This window comes from Watersipora subatra, chromosome 2, assembly GCF_963576615.1.
Source record: "Watersipora subatra chromosome 2, tzWatSuba1.1, whole genome shotgun sequence".
In the NCBI taxonomy this organism is placed as follows: Eukaryota; Metazoa; Bryozoa; class Gymnolaemata; order Cheilostomatida; family Watersiporidae; genus Watersipora; species Watersipora subatra.
This window is the reverse complement of record NC_088709.1, coordinates 6973933-6995195: the sequence shown is the minus strand read 5'-3', so window position 1 is coordinate 6995195 and position 21263 is coordinate 6973933. Positions and strand designations below refer to the sequence as shown.

Here is a 21263-nt window from a genome sequence, read left to right as displayed (position 1 = left end):
AATTGTGCCAACATAAATCAGCTAGCAGTCTTTCAGACACCTATGTTATGGTCTGAACTTGAGGGCACTCCGAAACTTTTGTTAATATAATTACTACTTTGTCTTCCAACTGAGCATCGTTATACACATTCAGGTAGTATTTCTCTTAGAATATTTTATCTGGGAAGATGTACGCACTTTAACCTCAATAGTTGTCTGCTCATTTAAATGTTGACTGAGAGCATGACTCCTTCGAATGCATACAATTGTAGGTCTAATCGATGTGTGCAAGTAAGATTAGCCAAGAACTGAATTGAGTGCAGGATGATGTATTCAGAGACATAGCCAGAGACCTCTTAGAGAATACATAGAAACACTGAAGTACTAAGTTTTTATACAGCTATGATGTAGCGATACCTTGTTGCGCATAAAATTAAAGTGCCGAAGCGCAACGCTGGGCTGACGGAGCAAATAATGTTTTAATAGGGCACTATGGTTGAGCGATGGTATCACAGCCATACCTCATATGGTTGTGACATCATATGAGAAATAGGGTCTGCCACCAATATGGTGGATATGGTTTCAGCAACCAATGGTTGCACACTTGCGCACGCACAAGTGTGCAACCATTGGTTGCTGAGGCCATTTCCATGGCTCAAGGATGGCGCAGGCATTTCACTTCCAAAGAGCGACACCGAATCGCAGCAAGATGAGAGCTGCACAACCATTTCTATGATGGCATAGCTGGGCCTTATCGGAGTGTGTCGGTACATTATTGCTGTATGGAAATTGATTAAAGAACCAAAATAAGTACTTGAAAACAAGCCTGGATCAGACGGCGTACTGAACGACACGGAAGAACAAGAAACTCAGAGCTATGATTAGAATTATCTTGCAATAAATGTAGTATTTACCTAGAGAGGTGTTGCATTGTTCTCACAGAGATTACATGCTATAAGTAGACTACTAATTCACAGAATAAGTATCATTGATGATAATAAATAGTTATATTATTCATGATTGTTTATTCAGTATCAAGAAGTTAAGACAAGGATATCCTTAAACATGTGCGAAACAGAGGTATTGACAAACGCCATGATGAAAACAATACAGGTAATAAAAATCCTTTTAAGGACAGCTCAAATCGCACAGAAAATATCAAGCTTCATAATGAATCAGCAACAACAAGAAGCCCAAGAATTGACGCAAAACTAATATTATACCAAATAAAATAGGAATACTGCAATAAATATGGCCTATCAAAATATATTTGGGGACATATACGTTACAATATGCAGTCTAATATGAGCAATGGGTGATGATCAACTGAGGTCAAAAATAGAACAATTCAACAATCTCCAACAAATTTTCAGGTGGCACATTAAAAAATTTCAAAAAATAAAACTGAATCTGGATTTGAAAAATCTCATTCAAGAAGAAATCAATTTAAGAAGCACATCATGCTGTGGGACTATACTTCTATAAAAGTTAGTTTCACGTGTTTTGCCTATAAAGAATGCTTTTAATGAGACACGGTGAGTCATGTAGACCTACAACCACTAATAGACAGATATCGGCAAACAATAGAGATACCAATAAAGAAAGATACCAACACAACTATTAAAGCTAATAGAGTAATCCGGTATAGAAATAAGAAAAGCCAAGCATTCCTAAAGCTAATAAAGCTACCATGTAGCATTTGTATTGGCATGGCTATTGCTGCCTGGTAAAACATTAAAAATGGCTAATCTTTATAGAAATAAAATAGTCTGAAAAAATATCAACATAAACAAATTCTTTGAACGAGAAAAATTGAGCACACTTTCAATAATGACCCCGAAGTTTCAAGAGAAGACATCATAGAAAAAGATAAAAGCTCTTCATGTGCACGGTTGACTTGAGAGTTGCACAGAGACGAGCTGGAAGATTTCAAGGGGTGTAACTTCACACAAATGGTACCTGTAAGTAAATTCTTTAGTATCTTTACACAAATAGAGTCCAAAAATATATACAGCGATCACTAACCCCGCACAAGTACTACCTGTATGTAAGATGGAGAATAGACCTACGGAGGGAAACCTGTATGTAAGATGAAGATTAGACCTACACAGGGGTACCTGTAGGTAAGATGGAGTTTAGACCTACACAGGTGAACTTGTAGGTAAAATGTAAAATAGACCTACACAGGGGTACTTGTAGGTAAGATGGAGATTAGACCTACACAGGAGTACTTGTAGGTAAGATGGAGTTTAGACCTACACAGGGGTATTTGTAGGGAAGATGGAGAATAGACCTACGGAGGGAAACCTGTAGGCAAACCAAAGACCCTCCTGACACAGAGCAACTGTAAATATGCTCAAGACAAGTCTGAACATGAATTACTAGTAAGTCTCACTCTGATAATATTGATTTAGTTATTCAGATGTAGCAGACTTACACAAAAAACAGCAACTTATATAAGACTGTCTTTTCATGATCCATATTCCTTCATGTCTTTTGAATTTAGTTTTTTTGCATTAAAAGTTTGTTTTAAAAATAATAAAAAACACATTGAATGGCAGCTGACCAAAACTAGTTATAAAACTAAAACTGTACACACCATATTAGCTTCTATTATTTGTGGTAGATGATGAGAAAGTTGCAGTAGACTTCAATTGGAATGAAAAGCTGCTAAAATGGGATGAGTTTGAGAAATGAATACTTTATAACAACTGCTTGAGAATGTTTAGGTTGAGAGTGAAATGTATGACAACGGCACTTGAGACCAAAATCTAGTCAAATGCCACATGGTGACCTGATTATTATACAGCAACGTGGAGCATTTTGACTACACCATCCGTCTGAATGTTTAGCCAATCTATCATTAGAGAAACTCCCAAATGATGGCTAGCGGTATGACATCACCTTCAAATCACCATCCACTTCTATTGGGCTCTTATATATATGAGAACAAAAATGAACTTTTGACTTCATCTAAAAACGTGACAAGACGGAGTAGCAAAAATGTGAGAAACCAATCGAACTGGTTGCCGGAGCAACTGAATAATATCCTGACGGAAACCCACGACTTATGTAAATGAACCAGAACTATAAAAGCAAGTATAACATGCCATCAGCTAGTGAGCTACTTTTGTCAACCAGATCAGGTCAAGCACAAAGTACGATGTCATTATCTAGGACATCTGAGCCACGTTGATCTTATCAAAAGTGTGTTAATTCTCAAAACAAGATATCAAAATGTGAAGATCTATAGCACCTATTACAAGACTAGGGACTATTACAAGACTAGGGACTATTACAAGACTAAGGAATTAAGACCATCTAGCGAAGGATATTGCTATGAATGAGTTCCTTAAAACCCAACCCAGAAGTGAACAATGGAATGCCATAGGTGAATACCAAACCCCTAATAAATGAGAGTTGGAAACACTAAATAAAATTGATGGACACAAACCGAGATGAGAAAGGAAGGAGATGTGGTTAAAGACTGTCAGGCTTGTTATATCAAAATGAAGGTGTCCACGGTGGGTCTGATTAAGCGATGACACGATTACCACGATCACAACTTCTCGCAAATGCAAGCAATGGAATTTTTGGTATGTAACAGCCAGACACTCAGAGCGAGTCAGGAACAGGTTTTTTGGGTAGTTTTATTTACCAACACTGTCCCCAATGTCGTCCACATCTACCTTTTACACTTTGAATTGATAATGATAGACTAACATCTTGTGACAGTTCACTAAGTGTATAATACATCATTTTATGCCCACAACAATATTTGATGCAATGCTGCAGGAATGATTGCACCAGTTGTCTAATACCGGTAATTGGTTACGGCTAGGTCTGGTTTCACAAATTCATCTTTACATGAAATCCTATAATGCCACAGTCAAACAATCACACAAAGCTTTGTGAAATTTTACGCTTGTTCGCACACAAATTCGGCCATTCTCCAGAAAAATTTGAAGGACTTTTTCTTTAGTCTAGATAAAATGTAACATAATTTGAAGAGTATGCCTAGGATAAACTGGTCAGAGTGTCGAATGACCAAAGTGAGGAGACCAATTTTCACGTAGTACGAGCTAGCAGATTGTTCTAAATAACTTTTTCAAAAGTAGTTTGAAACAAAATTTGCAGACTACCTAGCCTTATTCATGCACTCAATGTGTTTGTCGGGGCAGTTTGTCGGCATGGAGCATACAGGCTTCAAATATATGAGCAGCTAAATAAGCAATCTCTTCACTTCTCAAGGATAAACAACTCCCAAACAGCTCATGGATAAACGATATTAATTAAGTTAGTGAACTTGAAAAGGGTGGATATTGTTACTGCCCCGTAAAATCGTCAAGTATATTAAGAATTTCAGATCAAATCGATCTAAATTTTCTTGTTATCCAAGCCTCATACAATGTTTCGTAATTTTTATTTCAATTAAATATAACTAACTATAAGCTGCTTCAAAGAGCTATCAAAAACCTTTTAAAGCTAGTTAAGTCTGTTATTCCAAGTTTAGTGTTGATGCAGAAGTGACATTGGAAGAAAGTAGTAATTTTATAGACTATATCAGACTAGCTGATCAGTAGCTTGTGGACAGAATAGTTCATACAATCATACTATTTCTCAAGAGTGAGGCATTACTATTGTACACTCACATACTTTAAACTAGAACAATTGAAGCCTGTGAAATGCCATATAAAAATGAACAGGGAGTTATTAGCACATGGGAATGGCAACTGAATGTCGGACATTTGAATATTTAGCACCAGAATGAAACTGATGAAAAACTGAGATGAATGTTACTTAAACCAAACTAAAGATCACTGTTTTAACTAAACATGAGATCTTAAAGTGCATTAGCCTGCTAATGTGAAGAAGTCCATAAGAAAAATAAAGACAACAATGGTTGAACGCTTACAAAAGACGAGTTGTCCCCCTTCCCCTCATTCAACAAACTGAACCATAAAAGTGATCCATTAAAAGACCTTATCATCCTTAATCACTATTTATTTTTTATCATCATCGCTAATGAGAAGAGTCAAGAGCTGCAGATGTTTATCATTTAAAAATACAGAAACAAATTTAGTTTTTGACAATATATAAATTGTCAAAGTTCTTCCCATCAATAATTTCTCAGTGGGTTACAATGTGAACACTTATTGATGGATTACTTATTGATAGATTACTTATTGATAGATTACTTATTGATAGATTACTTATTGATAGATTACTTATTGATAGATTACTTATTGATAGATTACTTATTGATAGATTACTTATTGATAGATTACTTATTGATAGGTTACTTATTGATAGATTACTATGAAGTAAATAAACAGTCAATCCTTCAGTATACACAGTCAAATATTCAACTACAATACACACTCCTATAATGTAAACCCCTATAATGTAAGTTCCACATAACGCAAAAGAATTTATGTTGTTTTTTCGCCATTTTATGTGAGAAATTCCATATGAAGCAAAACATCAAGTCTATGCAAGTTCTCAGATTCAATTTGAATGACAAGAGTACCATAGTTAGCGTTAAAACATCACTTTCTCTCTTGTCGTACTTCAAAGAGATAACAACGTACCCTAATATATATATATACAGTGTACTGGTACCCTCGCAGTCTAAATTGCCGTGAGAGATCGTCATGTGTGCCGATAAAGAAAAGAGAATAAGTAGCTGCACAATTATTCAAAAATACTGTAAGGCAGTCGATTGGTGCAGATGTTAGAGCGTCGGTTTACCCAGCTGAATGTCACGAGTTGGAGTCTCATTGAAAGAAATCTTTTATCCTAACCTTTAACCCTGGCTCTGGACAAACGGAGGCACAGACAGACATCGCTTTTACTATAGTAAATATATATCTTTGTATTAATTTATTTTAGACATATACAATTTTTTTTGCAGCATAGACCTTACTATATGGAAAAAGTGAAGAATGTGATTTAAATTGACATTGAAGGTGTGCGTTCCCCTTAGATAAAAAACTGTCGTAATCACAAACCCTAAGCCATGTGTAAGTGATAAAAAAGGGAAAAGTCGTTAATACAAACCAATAATACAGCAGTTACTATAGTTATTAAATTTAAAAATTAAGTTTGGTCTTTTCCTATTTGAAAGGCCAAAGGGGTGAGTTTGGGATGATCCTGGAACTGATTAGACAGCTTACATGTATTTAAAGAATCGTAAAACTCCTATAAAATTCCTATAAAGTAAACGCTCTCGGAATGGATTATTTACACTGTAGTAGCATTTACTGTATGAAGATAGACCTGAGACACGATCATAAACCAACTTTGTTTGCAAAAATTCAAAGTACCCCATGAGACCTTTTTACTAAATTAAGGAACAACCAAACAGCTGAAAATACATAGAAGCGGAAAAAAAGTATGAACTTTAGCCTAAGAACCTCCAAACTATAGAAAAGTAGGATTGATACGAATAACAAGAAATGTTTGATAGTAATTATGCTGATACGTACCTCTCATGGTAGTATGTGACACTCGCATTGACTAAGACTATTTGGGTGTTGTTGCGTGTTAACATTTGAGTACGGGGCTCCGACTCATCCTCCCAAACTATTAACATTGACTTGACATCACCAATAGACTGAGAGGCAAAGAGCATGGCAGTTTTAGAGGAAGATGAACTGCAGCTCTTCCTATAATAAATAGTTGCTCAGAGATGACAATGAGAATTGCAGCATGATATCATAGCACTGTTACAAAAGACAGCTGTACTGACAGTCTGACCTATTATCTTGACCTATTAATATAGTAGTCTGATCTATCATATTGATTATAATACAAAACAAGGCTGTACTGATAGTCATCATAGATATCTTTATTACCAAATAGAATCAGAAATTTTTTTATTGAGAGTTGCACCAACTTAGTTTAGTTGAATAGGAAGACAACTTCAAAGCATATAGGCCTTCCTGTATGTTGCCTTCAATAAGTACCTGCTTGAATGGACATTCTGACTTATTATACACCTGGTTTTTTGTAAAAATAGAGCTGAATATTACTCAGCTGTTCTTTGAGGAAGCTAGTTACCAGTTTCTTTAAGTAGAAATAAAAACTACAGTCGACCTCAGCCATACGATATTAATTTGTTGTGGTTTGGGAGCGAAAGGCATAAATGTCATATAGAAAGGTATAGGAACCCATAATAATTATCTAATACAAACACCCACAGTAAAAAAACATCAAAACTTTAAATACGTGCTGTACATACATGTATTAAAAATTTGTGACAAAATAGTTATGTAATTATATTTAATGAATTAGAGTTTGTAGTAAAGATTAAATTAAACACTAAAACGCATGATAAATTCCGAACTAAATGCTGAACTGAGAGCATCGTATCTCTTTCAGGAGTTGTGGGAGAGATTTCAGCGAATAGTATATTGGCATCTTCGTGACTCCGACATACGCAGCACATCAACTGCCAAATATGAATTTTTAAAAATTTTTTGTTGATGTCGTATGACGAGGAAAATGCCATGAAAAGGGGCCAGAAAAACTTCGAGTTCAAGGCTGTAAAGCAAAATAACCATAAGACGGAGACACTGTAACCCGGGAGTCCACTGTAAATCTACATCGAACATTGCTAAATATGTACTTTGTTTTTACTAAGATACGAACTAACAACATTTGTCCCGGATAGCTACATAAATGGAAAACCACATAAAGCGATTGTTAACAGTGAGATGATTCCAACTACAAATAAAAGAGACACTGATGAAATGCAAAGTGTTGATTTGAAATACTACCACTCAGCCTATGTATTCTGCCATAAGAAAATATTGAATTATTAAATACCTCATGCCTGGTTGCTCGACCTGACTAGCACGACCATTCTCTCCGAGCAGTGTTAACTGCAGACAGACAAGACCAACTGACTGTATGGTCATATTCACCACATAGTGATCACCTGCAAGTTAAATACTTATACAATTGATTTGGAAATGTGGTGTCTGGCTAAGGAAGGAAGCATTCACTATGTTTGTTTTGTTTAGGTGATATATGACGAAGATTGGATGTGGCAATGTTCGGAAATAAAACACAGCACTGAGGAATGGTCTGCAGATGTACTATAGAGAGTCAATTGATCAATAATTATCACAGTAGGCTATTCTATGTATAGAATCATATCTGCTAGATATTTGCCAAATTTTAACCAATCAGAAGGACATCAGGATGCTGTGAGGAAAATATTCTAACAGCGTGAGACATTGAGACAAGTTTTCTATCACAGAACTGAACAGAACAGGCAATGCGCATTTGACATTAAAGCCATTCAGTTATCAATCGTTGGAAATGATGGCTTGTATGTCGATAGACAATGATATATGACAAATCAATGAGTCAGTCAACACCTCTCCGCAAAACTGATTCTTCAAGGTACATCGCATGATGTAAACTTACCAATTGAGTGTTAATGCAAGCAATAGTGCTAGATAGTTGAACACGAGCTACTAAGATGGAAAGGAGGAAAGATCTCCATGTGATGAACTCCGAGCCGTCTAATGTAAGTTGTACAGCAGACAGTAAAATAAAGGATAAATGTGCCTCTTGATCGGTCCATAAGGCATTTATACGTGTAGCTATTATAAAGACTTCTCGCACCTAATGTAACAAACCTTCAAAGGGATGAACATCAGACATTTGCAGGTAGTAATTGGTACGATGCGATGGCTTGACTGCATCCCATCCCATGTAGTTAATAGAATGACAGATTCCATCTACGAAGCCTTGTTGGTCTTCTTGGCAAGCATAAGCTACATAACTGTTTTTGGCCCGCAGAGATTGTGCAAAGTAATCCATAGACAGCTCATGATCACAGGCTACCATTTTGTGAAGAGGTTGAACTGTAAGCAAACCTGATTGCATTTAGGCTCAGACTTTCAAAAAAGACAAGAAGGAAATGCTTTTGTAACAAACAATGAGAGAGTGTTAAGAATTGAATCAGAGGAGAAAGGGAGATTGGAAGTGGAAACTGGAAAAAAGAGGAAGAAAGAGAAAAGGACAAAACAAACTACAAAGGGAGGACTACGAGAAGGAAAGAAAGAGAGAGCAGGAAGAAACAAAATGGAGAAAGAATCTTGGGAAAAGATACCATCAGAGCGATATGAGTGCCTGAAAATAACTGGCTAGTAGAGAGCGAAGACAACAAAGCCAAAATGATCTGGTACACAGTGCTCTGTGAGACAGCCAATATAATTCATATTTGCTTATACAATATAACAACAAAAAATGTACGGTATGTTTTCTAGCCAAGTATGAGTGACAGCTTTATATTATGCGTAGAGAAACGTTTGTATGACAAAACCTGATAGGTGCAAGACTAGGCTAAGTATTTACGATAGTTCGTTTTGCAGACATATAAAATAACTTGACTCACTTGAAAACTGTCCAGCAGACAGCTCATCAAGTGCCCTTCGCATGGCACCAGTGCAGTGAGGCTGGGAGTGACCACCATTAGGGTAAAAATCAGCATGCCCGATACTGTGATGAATGCCAAGACCTGCGAAACACCCCAAAGTAGATACGAAAAACAACACTTTTGAAGCTAACGCAGTTGTTGCTAAAGTGTGCTCAGAAGTCTCTGCAATAAAACTTGTGTACCTGCGGCTGAGTTTTTGAATAGTAAAACTGAGTCTAAAATTGACATTTCCTCGTCTACCAAAAACACTGGTATGAATTTAATCTGGCTAGGCTAAAGAAATAAATGGAGAAAAAAAAAGTAATGCACTAAACATTGGAAAGTATAGACTGCTCATCGGTTATCCAAGAAGAGGTAGACACGCACTCACCTCCCTCTACCATCACTACCTTATAGAAGTCATCCCCATCTGTGTGAATGGCATCCACGAATATGGCATCTGAGGGATCAAGCCTAATCGATTCCGGATAATTCTCAAAAAGTGGGCCAGCCGCGTCCAAAGCTGTAACAAAATAGGGAGTAGCGAGTGGGCAGATGCAGTAAGCCTTCAAAACTATCTACGTTTGTACTTGTGTGGGTGCAGATCAAGGAATTTTCAACGTTGCACCAAACCAGTAAGGCTATTGACCTGTCAGGGTTCAACTGATCCAAAACAGCCTCAGCTAGACTAGACGCCGCAGGTACAAGCTACGGTTTTTATTACGGAATAACATTAAGCACGGCATTGCCTGAGATTTATTTTATTTTCAATCAGCTGGCGCAGGGCACGCATGCGACACCGCTTTCTCAACAACAATAGCTGAACACATTAATCTAGGGCAATTGTACTTCATGCATGCAAAGACGTATTCTTGTCTCTAATAAGATAGACTTTTAAGAGGCTGGTTCTTAGAAACAGATAGAATTTTGAAAGAAAATATTTCGCTGACCTGTCGGAAGGCACGGAGCATGTGTACGAAGCCTGGACAATTGCGGGTATAAAATGAGGAAACGCTTATCATTTATACAGACAGACGCAATGACAAAGTGGGACTTATTAATAGACAATATCTAATCAGACAAAACTAGAGCTCATGTCAGATATGGAACATTGCTATTATAAATCTCTTTTACATTATTATATGTAAACAAAAAGCACAGGCCACTTTAACAGAGTGTTATTTATATGTAAAATGTTTTTGTTTAAATTAAATAAACTTTGAATTTCTGGCAGATAAAACGTAACAGGCTTGTGATATTAATGTTGTGAATGCGTCTGGAAATACAAGCATAACCCTATACAATAAAGTTGTATTGAAAGATATTTCCTGTAGAAATACATTTGTATTTGTACTTGTTAGAATGCTGAAAGTCTGGTGAAAAATAAAAATTTAGGCCATACATTTTATGTCACACCCGTAAATGTTTGCTGCTTCACAGAACAAGTTAGCCTTTTAAAAAGCAGGTTTCTATCAGAGTTTCTATCAAATTCTTAACACTGGCAGCTTTACAGTTAGTCCACTGGCAGCTCTATAGTTAGTCCACTAGTCCACTGGCAGCTCTATAGTTAGTCCACTGGCAGCACTATAGTTATCCACTGGCAGCTCTATAGTTAGTCCACTGACAGCTCTATAGTTAGTCCACTAGTCCACTGGCAGGTCTATAGTTAGTCCACTAGTAGCTCTATAGTTAGTCCACTAGCAGCTCTATAGTTAGTCCACTGACAGCTCTATAGTTAGTCCACTAGTCCACTGGCAGCTCTATAGTTAGTCCACTGACAGCTCTATAGTTAGTCCACTAGTAGCTTTATAGTTAGTCCACTGGCAGCTCTATAGTTAGTCCACTGGCAGCTCTATAGTTAGTCCACTGGCAGCTCTATAGTTAGTCCACCAGTCCACTGGCAGCTCTATAGTTAGTCCATTAGTAGCTTTATAGTTAGTCCACTGTCAGCTCTATAATTAGCCCGCTAGTCCACTGGTACAAAAGTTCTTTTCACTTTCCTCTTAACATAAAATAGTCGGCAAGATAAATAAGAAGTTACCAACCATCTTAATTTGTTATTTTATTCCAATTGGAGAAAATAAAGATAACAATTCGTTTACAATTACGACAGCAGAGTATCTATTCAACGTTTAATTTATTAATTTACTCTCTTTTCTACATGAAAAGTAAACAAGCTTCATACCTGTAATTCGCCCAATGCCAGGAAGCAGGGCCCCGCAGGTGCCTGCAATATGTGCTCCTAGGCTTGAACCTACCAGATGTACATCGCCTAGTGCAACCGTCCCCTACAAACACAATGTTCAACTGATTAGCCAACAAAGTCTTAGTGGCTCAAAGTGAAGGAAGAAAAGGTGCAACCAGTATCAAATTGATGTTTATAGAATCCTGCACACAAGCGCTGGCAGAGAGCAGAATCCAAACCTGTAAATATCTGAGGAGTTGTGCGATCTCAGCTCCCACCACTCTAGTGTTAGCGACCGCTTGCATGTATGTTTGGGCAGCCCCATCCTTCCACTCTACTAACAAAATGTTCACCAAGCTAGACTTTTCTTGCACAAGTGCTTCCATCATCGGCTAAAAACAATTAAAGGAGAGCATCAAAGACAGCCAAAGTTAAACTCTACACACTCTGTGTGCTAGTAAAAATGCCACGCAAGAAGGTCAAAGGTTAATAGAGGCAATACAAACTCATGTTTGCAGGATATTTGTGGTGAGAGTCATTATTCTTTTAGAACATTACAGTTGGTGCATTTCCATATAATACAAGGCTATTACCCTTACCACTGTTGTACTTGAATTTATTAACTAACATGAGCTTTTACACCAATGTACATAAATCTCAATGTTTGTCAATTGTCTGTTTGTTGGTCTGTCGTTTGTGTGTCCAGTTTTGGTGATAAAATTTTAGGAGCAAAAAATCTAGTATGCACTAGCTTTGAACTCAGAACCTCCAGGGCTGCAGACAGGCTTGCTAAACCACAAGACTACGTGTCTAACTGGCTGAAGTGATGAATAATTGTGAACACACTTATGCACCTGCCAATTGGTTAAAACAGTCACACCTCGTCTAGCACACTCAAATGTCGTGATGCATTATTTTTCTAACGATGGCCTAAGTTATAATAATGACTATTATTATAGTTTGGCTTATGTTACTCAAATTCATTGGGTAAAGAAATTTGGGCAATTAAAAATAACTTTTCATCTACAAACTTTTTATTACCTGTGCAACACCGGAGATCCAGCTGGTAATATTAACTGCCGCTAGTACTCTTGCAGTCTATTAACATACTAAGCTTACAGGGTAACCCTTACTTCGCTGTTACAAGTCAATATAGTTGTTTATCACAATATTGAGATGATAACTATTCATAATTTTGCGTTCACTAGCTTTTCCTACTGATTGTGGGTCACTGTAGCCTGTCTTGACAAACTGTTGTTTTTGTGGAGTTGTCCCCTCGTCGAGCGGGCGAGCAACACAACAGCTTGTCACAAGACGTACTGCACCTGATGCATCAGCTGCACTTATAGAGAGTTGTTCCCTTCCGTCTATGTGGTTTGGCTGCGATGTTATGGCGATTGCTCTATTAGTAATCGTAACGGATTTCGCGCAAAAATTTATGTAGAAAAAAATGAGATTACAACGTTTAACCAAAGACCAGTTTCTGCTGTAAACGTTAGTAGAATTTAAGAATAAAATAAATTGAAAATGAAATCTATAAGAACAAATAAAATTGACTGATACAAAAATAGAAATAAAACTGACTGAGCGCACAAATAACGACATGTTTAGTCGCTGTTGTTGCCTAAGTTCTCAAGTTCTACTAACGTTTACCGCAGAGACTGGTCGCTGGTTAAACGTTGTAATCTTACTTTTTCCACATAAATTTTTGCGCGAAATTCGTTTGATTACCAATGGAGCGACCAACATAACATCGCGACCAAGCCACATAAACGGAAGGGAACAACTCCCTATAAATGCAGCTGATGCATCAGGTGCAGTACGTCTTGTGACAAGCCGTTGTGTTGCTTGCCCGCTCGACGGGGGAACAACTCCGCAAAAACAACAGTTTGTCAAGACAGGCTAGGGTCACTGCTGCCAGCCGTATCTTGCATCGATGCCCTTCCTAACGTCCCAATTGGTCCTTGTGTGATTTAATCTACCAATCTATTGATCATAATGTGCCCTAACCATTGGACAGCGACTGCTCCCTAAATACCTATATATTAGTTTATATAATAACCAGTTATTCTTGTTTTACTTTCTAGTTAAGGTTTAAAGAAAATTCAATCTCAGCTCATATCCAAAACTGAAGATTGGAAGATGCGTATCGGAGACACCGTTGACATTACTGGCAGTTGGATTTTGTAATGTTTAGTTATATCATGAGAGACAAGATGTTTCATAGGATCAGATTTTTCATATAAAGGTCATTAGAAAATTTTCTGTACCTTTAGTAATGCCATAAAGGGTAAATAATTAAAGCGTGGAATGCAGTGAATAGTAAACCAAACTAACTAACAATGAATGCCTCATAGGACTTAATCCCTACAGAGACAATAACCGTAAGAGTAGAGGGTTTGAGACAATAAGCAGTCACTCAACTGTGTAATAAGTTATTATCTGGAGGTCACTAACCTAAACAAATAGCTAAGAAAATTACATGTTACACAGACACTAAAACAGGGTGGTCTTTTGCGAGTAATTTATATGCCTCGCAATATGCCAGAAATCACTTCTTGTCATTCTAAACATGCTGGGAGTATTTCTCATCCTTAAAGGTTGACTTGCAACAAAATTCACATTACAGTTATTTGGTATCAAAAGATTCACCATGTCTTACTCTGCTGTGTTGTAGGTGCCACATACATGGAAATGTGATTACCAGCTCTTAAAAGCTCAAAAACGAAAAGCCGCTGTAGATTGGAATCTCTCTATTTCTCTGACGTATTCATTACAGTTTGGTTATCGTCTTGTCACGTGATATTCTCACGTGAATTGAAACGCCAATAAAAAGCTCAGTATCAAACTTATCGTAGCACTAGTTTATGACAAACACTTCGGGTTTTAACGAAGACCCCGTATCAAATATAGATGCTCGCTACTTTAGTTTTGTTTCGGCATTATTCAATCGGCAAGTCGTAATCTGATCATGTGACCCAATACTTCGCAAATAATTTTTGCAGCACTTTTCTATTATCACAGGTGACCAACAGGCTCATCATGATTATCAGACAATGATATGTACTCATTCGAGGTAAGGTTAAAAAGTTAACGATTTTTTACGGTAAGTTATAAGATATCAGTGCTAAAAGTGACAGCATTACAATGACGATAAAACAGACACGTAAGAACAATAGACATGGTTTTATTGAATGCGTGAAGTATATTTGTGAAAATATTTCGACGAATAAGGTTGCATGAAAGTGTAAACAGAAACCACCCTGTAACAACTACGTCCCATTTGAGCCGTTTTGGAAAGCGAATCCAAACTACGGCGGTCTCGTGGGGCTGCGATTAACTGTTCATTTTTTAGCTTTTAAGAGCTTGTAATCACATTCCCACATATTTTGCACCTGCAACACAACAGAGTAAGACGTGGTAAATCTTATGATACCAAATAACTGTAATGTGAAATTTGTTGCAAGTCAACCTTTAACCAAGTTGAAGCCATTCAAATAAGAATCACTTGCGACCTAGTCCTATAAGAACTAATGACAGCTTATATATCATCTCATAGAATGATAAATATTTTGTTTGGTCCAAATTGGAGAGGCAAACACTTGTTGCTGAAACAATAACACAGCTTTTCACATGGTACTAGGCAGCTTTTCTGTAAACACACTAGTCTGAGTGATTTCCCCAATGCATTGATTTCACAGCACACACGAGCTAATCCATTAGCAATGAGAAGATAATGTGAAGCCTCAGACCTTGAGTACAGGGTTGTCCCTTGAGGAAATCCAGCCATGTATGACAATAACAAGACGTTTCTTTGCGTCGAGCTGGGAGAGCAGAGCAGCACTTTCACCGGAGGAATACTCTGACAGGGTCCCATTTGGGTTATACAGAACAAACTTTGTTCCTATTGCAGATCGGTGTTGAGGCAAAACATTGAAGGGTCGTAAAGAGTAATCACCATCTATAGCAAAGCACCCGAGACTGTCCATACATCTCTCAGTTTCTGCTCTGTAGTGCCCCGGAAGAATGCCTAAAGCATGAAATTGTAGAATGTCACGGGTGAGTTTGGAGAGACAAGCTGGCAGCCTTTATGTACTAAAGCCATATTCTTACAGTATCCAGCAAAAATGTTTTCAGAGAAAGCAAAAGCAGCAGCCGAATGCAATGAGAGTACAGCTGTAATTTAAGTACTTCATGGATCATTAGAAATCGGACAATATTTTAACATAAAAGCTCTGATTCAGCAATAACGAATGAAGCCTAAGACTATGGAAAGATTAGACCATTTGCTTAAATGCTCGCAGCATCATATCTAAAACTACCTATTTCATAGTTTAACATTTGGGACATAAGTTAATATAAACGAAGGATACATCCAGTCAGAATCATGCTATAAGCATATCAAGCATAAGGCTTAGAATCAGGGCAGGAAGGAAGAACATGATGCGCAAGCATAGCATAACTCACACTGGTTGGCACAACTAAAATAACAAGATAACACCACAGACATAAAATGAATCATGGTTGTGTCTTTGAAATGTAGAGATGCCAGATGTGGATAGGTTCCTGATGCAGTATGAAGGATCTGCTATACTCATACCACTAAACTGTGTCAACTTAAAGAGCAGCATTGAGAACAAGTCATATACATGACAAGCGGTGATAAACACAGAAGGGTGCTTGCTGAACAAAATGACTGCTGTGCAAGTAATTTGACAGTGAGCGTTTCTCAAAACCAGCAAAGCGAAATACAAAGGATTACAATATATTTCTACACCAGAGTAGCTCACCTGTGATGGATATCAGATAAGATGAAATGGCAACCTAGAAAAACATCAATTCATTCTGATGAATGGGCAGCATGTCAAGATTGGAATCACAAACACTATCATCATAAACACGGGTAGGTGATGTTGTGAATGTCAGGGTAAAATGTTATTTAGAACTGTTCCAGTGTCCACACAAGAAAAGGGTGCGAGATAGAAGAACTCTACAGATATTAACTAAAAGAACTCGATGGATATCTAAAAAGAGAACTCTATAGATATCTACTAAAACAATCATTACCAGTGCTATAAAAGCAGCAGTAGGCTTCCTGTTTTCCACCATGTAACGCTGTAATCTTAGATACTGTCGTTTAGCGACCTCCATCCTAGGCACTGACAGCGGACACAGCACCAATTCAACAACTTATAATCCTAAAACAATATTAATTTTCAATTCATGAACATACCAAGCCCAAGCATATGAGAAGCAAATGCTTTAGCTAGAAAAAGTGAACCATGGAAAAGTCAAGCAAAAGTTTTTAAGCACAAAAGTAAAAAATGATATGTTCAAACAAACCTAAAGCAGGGCTAAGTGAAGCACTTACTCTAGTACTTTATGTGACGTGTTTAAAGTAATGAACACCGGCCAATAAAACCATGTAAACTTTTATGAATTTACTGCACCAAAACGATCTACATTTACATTATTTTCGCAGTCCCTAAGCGAGTTAACAATTAAACTTGTTGTTTATTGATGAAGTCGTTTATAACTATACTGTGTTGAAGTGTAGTCTAAATATATTAGTTCAGGACATGCATATTGCACAATAGTGTAAATCGACTAACCATTGCACAGTTTTACAACATTCATTATCAAATAGCTAAATAATCCACTGTTTTTATCTTGTCTAGTTACATTTTAGCTACTTTAATAAAGTTTAACTAAAACACTGCACTATTGTAAATTTAAAAGAACAGAAAACTTATATTTAATATTAAAATGAATTTTAACTTGTAAGGATTTATATGTTACTACTTATTATATATATGTTATATAATATGTTACTACCATCAACTTAGATAGAAGTCTACCATTCAAACAATCAGAGATGTGAACGTGAAGCGACTGTTGTATAATCACAAAAGGTTTGGAAATGATACTATAACACTCCCACTACAATATATTGACTATTTAAAATGCTTTTTTAATTTTTATTGCTAATAAGCTGATTGTTTACGTTTGCGATAAAAGGTATTTAATACAATGAATAGTGATGCTGGGTACAAGAAACACTGTGTGATTTCAACGGCAACAAAGGAGTCACCAAACAAAAACTGGTCAGCATAGCAAAGCATACAATATGGAATCCGTCAAAACGAGACAGGAATTTTATCATGGGACTTATTGACAGTCGGACAGCAATGATAGCCAGTAGTATGCCAAAAAAAGATAGAACAACTCTTTGGTATGCAAAGCCATATACATGTATAGCAAAAGTTGCCTCTTCCCTTCTTAGTGATCCTAGAACTAAATTAAGAACAAAAAGCTAATTAATAACCCTTTTTAACATGCTTGGCTAGCTTTTTTTGAACATAGCTCAATCCAAGCAAAATTGATTATAACCAACGAAGCAGTAAATGTTGAGAAAATATACTATAATTTTCATAAACAGAATGTTTCAAGGACAGGAGATAGTATGCCAAAAAACTGGAAGTTCATAAAAATGGCCTGTTGTGACAATAGATGCCAACAAGTAAAATTGTTTACCCGACTACAAGGACAGCGGGCATTGACATACTCTGATGCTTTGTAGATGTCTAAAAGCATCCTTGTATCTGAATGCTTAACAACAGAACCTGAGTCACTATTTTCACTCATTCTTTTATCACCACTTAATGCTAGTGTAGTATTATTATCCCACGACCAAACGAGCGGAAGCGAATTCTGAGAGTTTTTATGATAAATGCATGTGCACACAACTTACGAAAATTATTCATCAACAATGAGACGAACTCTTGTCTCAAAATTTCATCAACAAAATTAACCATCGTTTTGTAGAGTCGTTAAAGTATAATAGCGATACAAAACACATATAAGCCTATTTGAATATGTTACCAAGTCTTTGTAAATTGTCGAAATTCTCTTAAAACTTACCCATCTGATTGGATTATATACAAATAGACAGATTAATTTGGCCGAAAATCGTCACAAAACGCTTGAAAAGCTTGGTTTAATAAAAGTTAAGACCGGAAAATGAAACGCCGAGCGACAGAGAATAGAACGGATTAAGTTGTGCGCATTTCGCAAAATAATAACATGCACATTTCACCAGTCTATAGCATTGTCGAATTGCCGAAGGTTTCTGTAATTCACGTAGGAGTACTGAAATCGTTTCATTTTTGCCGATTTCAAAGTAACTGACATTTTAGACACTTGAGTACTTTGGTATTCTAACTGATGTCCAACGCAGTGTAAGTAAAGGAAATGACGATGATATTTTTTCTAACGATTCTTATGAGATTATTACAATATTTAATTATAAGTTTGGATGACTACAGAACAATGACTACGTAGTACAGATTTTATAAAAATCTATATAAATATTACAACTTCTTGATATTGCTAACTATGACATTTTTAAATGTAAACAAAATTGTGCATTGGTTTTATATTATTACTATATTAATAATATTTGTTATTCTAACAATACCAGTGCATTTTACTTCTACTATTGGCCAATATTGCATTTCTCCTATTGCAGGGGGAGAGATATAAACATATAATCTTTTCCTTTCATTATTGCTATTTGTTGTATATAATAACACCCACACCCAGTACATTACAGCTACTATTGCAGTTATCCTATTGCACTGCAGTGCCATTTGACTGCTAATATTGCATTTCTCAACCATCAGTACCCTTTCATTTTTTCCAATATCTCTTAGGTCGTGGGCTGTATGACAGTGGAATTTCTAGTTTATTTTAGATAGGGCTCGCGAATTGTGAAGAACTAGTACATTGACCTAAACTAACATTTTACACTGAAAAACCAGCTATGTCAACAACCACCCTGGCAGGCCAGCCCTCCCCAACAATTATCATCAATATTATATGAAGCTATATTAAATAAGAACTTGGAAGGTAGATAGTGTGCTTCTTGCTAATAGCTTTAAACACAACAAAACGGTGTCAGCATATCATAGCTAGGTTACTGCTTGATTGTGACCTGTGGTTTTAACAATCGCTGGTTTGTCTGGAAAATTACGTAAAGACTGAAGCTGCTGGCAGAGCTTGTTTTTTGAGAAAAAAATGTATCAAAAAATTAGAGGAAATTCCACAAACAATTTCAAAGCTATTTGATAGCCATATTGATTCAGTACATAAATCTGTGGTGAAGCCTATGCATCCTCCAACAGCCATTCCTGCTATTTCTACTCTGCAAGATATTCCCTACCACGGGAATATCACACTTAAATTGAAAAACCGGTCACAGCGGTTCAAAATAGACCGAGACAGGCTTTTCTGCATTGAAAAATGATCTGATCATAAAATTTGAATCATTAGAAAAGGAAAAGATTATTGCTAAAGTAGGTAGACCAACACAGTGAATATCAATCTTTCAGCAACAAAAAAACCTTCAGATTCTATACATGTTTGTTTAGACCCTGCAGAGGCTCCCTCGTTCCCCTTGCCTGCTGATACACTTTCCTGTGCCTGTGGAGACTCCCCCTCTCTTCCCATTGCCTGTGGTGCTTTTCCTTCCCCTGCCTAGGGAGCCTCCTTCTCCATCATCAGCTGATCTTCTTCCTCTACTGCACTATCTCAACTGCCAAGCCTCTATATAATTAAGGACTGTCATGACCCTCGTTTGACTATCATAACTCGCAGATGTACGGGACCGAGCAAGCAAACATATATGGCCGTTCGAGTAAGGGTGTAACTTTTATTGGCTATTTTAACTTTTTGCCATTAATGTCGGTGTTTAGAATTTTATTAGTTGTGTATTTCAATTTTTTTACTTATAGAATAAAGAAGTATATTTTACTGATAAATATCAGCATTGCTTACAATAGCTTAACGCCTTTACTAGTACCTGAACCAGCATTGATTAATTAGTTCACACAAGCTAAGCAAAATGCACAAACTGAACATAGTCAAGATAGAATAAAATTACCAAGCAAATTCAACACTGATGTTGGGCGTGGGTTTGGATTAGTTATGCCTAACATAATTCTCCATATCCACCCATGACAACAGATCAAGGTAAGTTTCTATGTGGTACAAGCTTGGACACATGTTCTGTGCAATGCATTACTGAGCTAGAATAGGCCACCGCTATCCATCCTGTAGAATACTGTTACTGGTATCTGCACCGCATTGTACCTGAGACTCAGGTTGTATTATTAAAATACTCACCACTTAGGTATAAGTCGACACAACAGTTATTGTTCATTCACTCAGTTATTGTATTCCACTATGCTACTAGCATTTGCCAAAACTAGACAAATGATGCGAACACTCTGGCAAATGATAAAAAGCGTAGCCCATTAATTTGGATATATTAGATAATAACCCAGGGGTTATCTATCAGGGAAAGTTTTCACTGGAGACTTCCAGCAACTATGGTTAACAACTCAAAAATTAGCGGTTAAGCAATTTTGTTGTTACTTGAATCAAACTTAACTAACCACTTCTTCTCATACTAAAAGTTTTCTGGAAAGATATTAATGCGTGATTCTTTATCTCGGTCGACTTAGAGCCCTGCCAAATCAGATAGTTGCTTTAGCAAATGAACAAACTGGAACCTACCATATGTTGCCGAAACAAAAAATAAAGCCGTATCAGTAAGCCATTCGCGAACCAGCTTGATATCTGATAGAGTTACATGTATAGCAAAAA

At 36.8% G+C, this 21263-nt stretch overlaps 1 protein-coding gene across 3 annotated transcripts; it reads right to left on the bottom strand.

Moving 5' to 3' along the window:
- Positions 1-1054: 1054 nt before the first annotated feature.
- On the bottom strand, positions 1055-21263 carry LOC137387611 (inactive pancreatic lipase-related protein 1-like). 3 transcript variants are annotated; one of them, XM_068074079.1, is made up of 12 exons: positions 21174-21263; positions 16665-16795; positions 16388-16421; positions 15350-15627; positions 11837-11989; positions 11598-11700; positions 9804-9935; positions 9392-9514; positions 8631-8858; positions 7810-7921; positions 6468-6647; positions 1055-1938 (listed from the first exon to the last, which is right to left on the bottom strand). In XM_068074079.1, exons 2-12 carry the CDS (start codon positions 16746-16748, stop codon positions 1860-1862), a joined length of 1506 nt encoding a protein of 501 aa, XP_067930180.1. In that variant the 5' UTR covers positions 16749-16795; positions 21174-21263; the 3' UTR covers positions 1055-1859. The 3 variants fall into 3 exon arrangements, with proteins under 3 accessions (XP_067930180.1, XP_067930181.1, XP_067930182.1); XM_068074080.1 differs by having other exon boundaries at positions 8631-8870; positions 9440-9514; XM_068074081.1 differs by lacking the exon at positions 21174-21263 and adding an exon at positions 16065-16078 and having other exon boundaries at positions 16665-16752.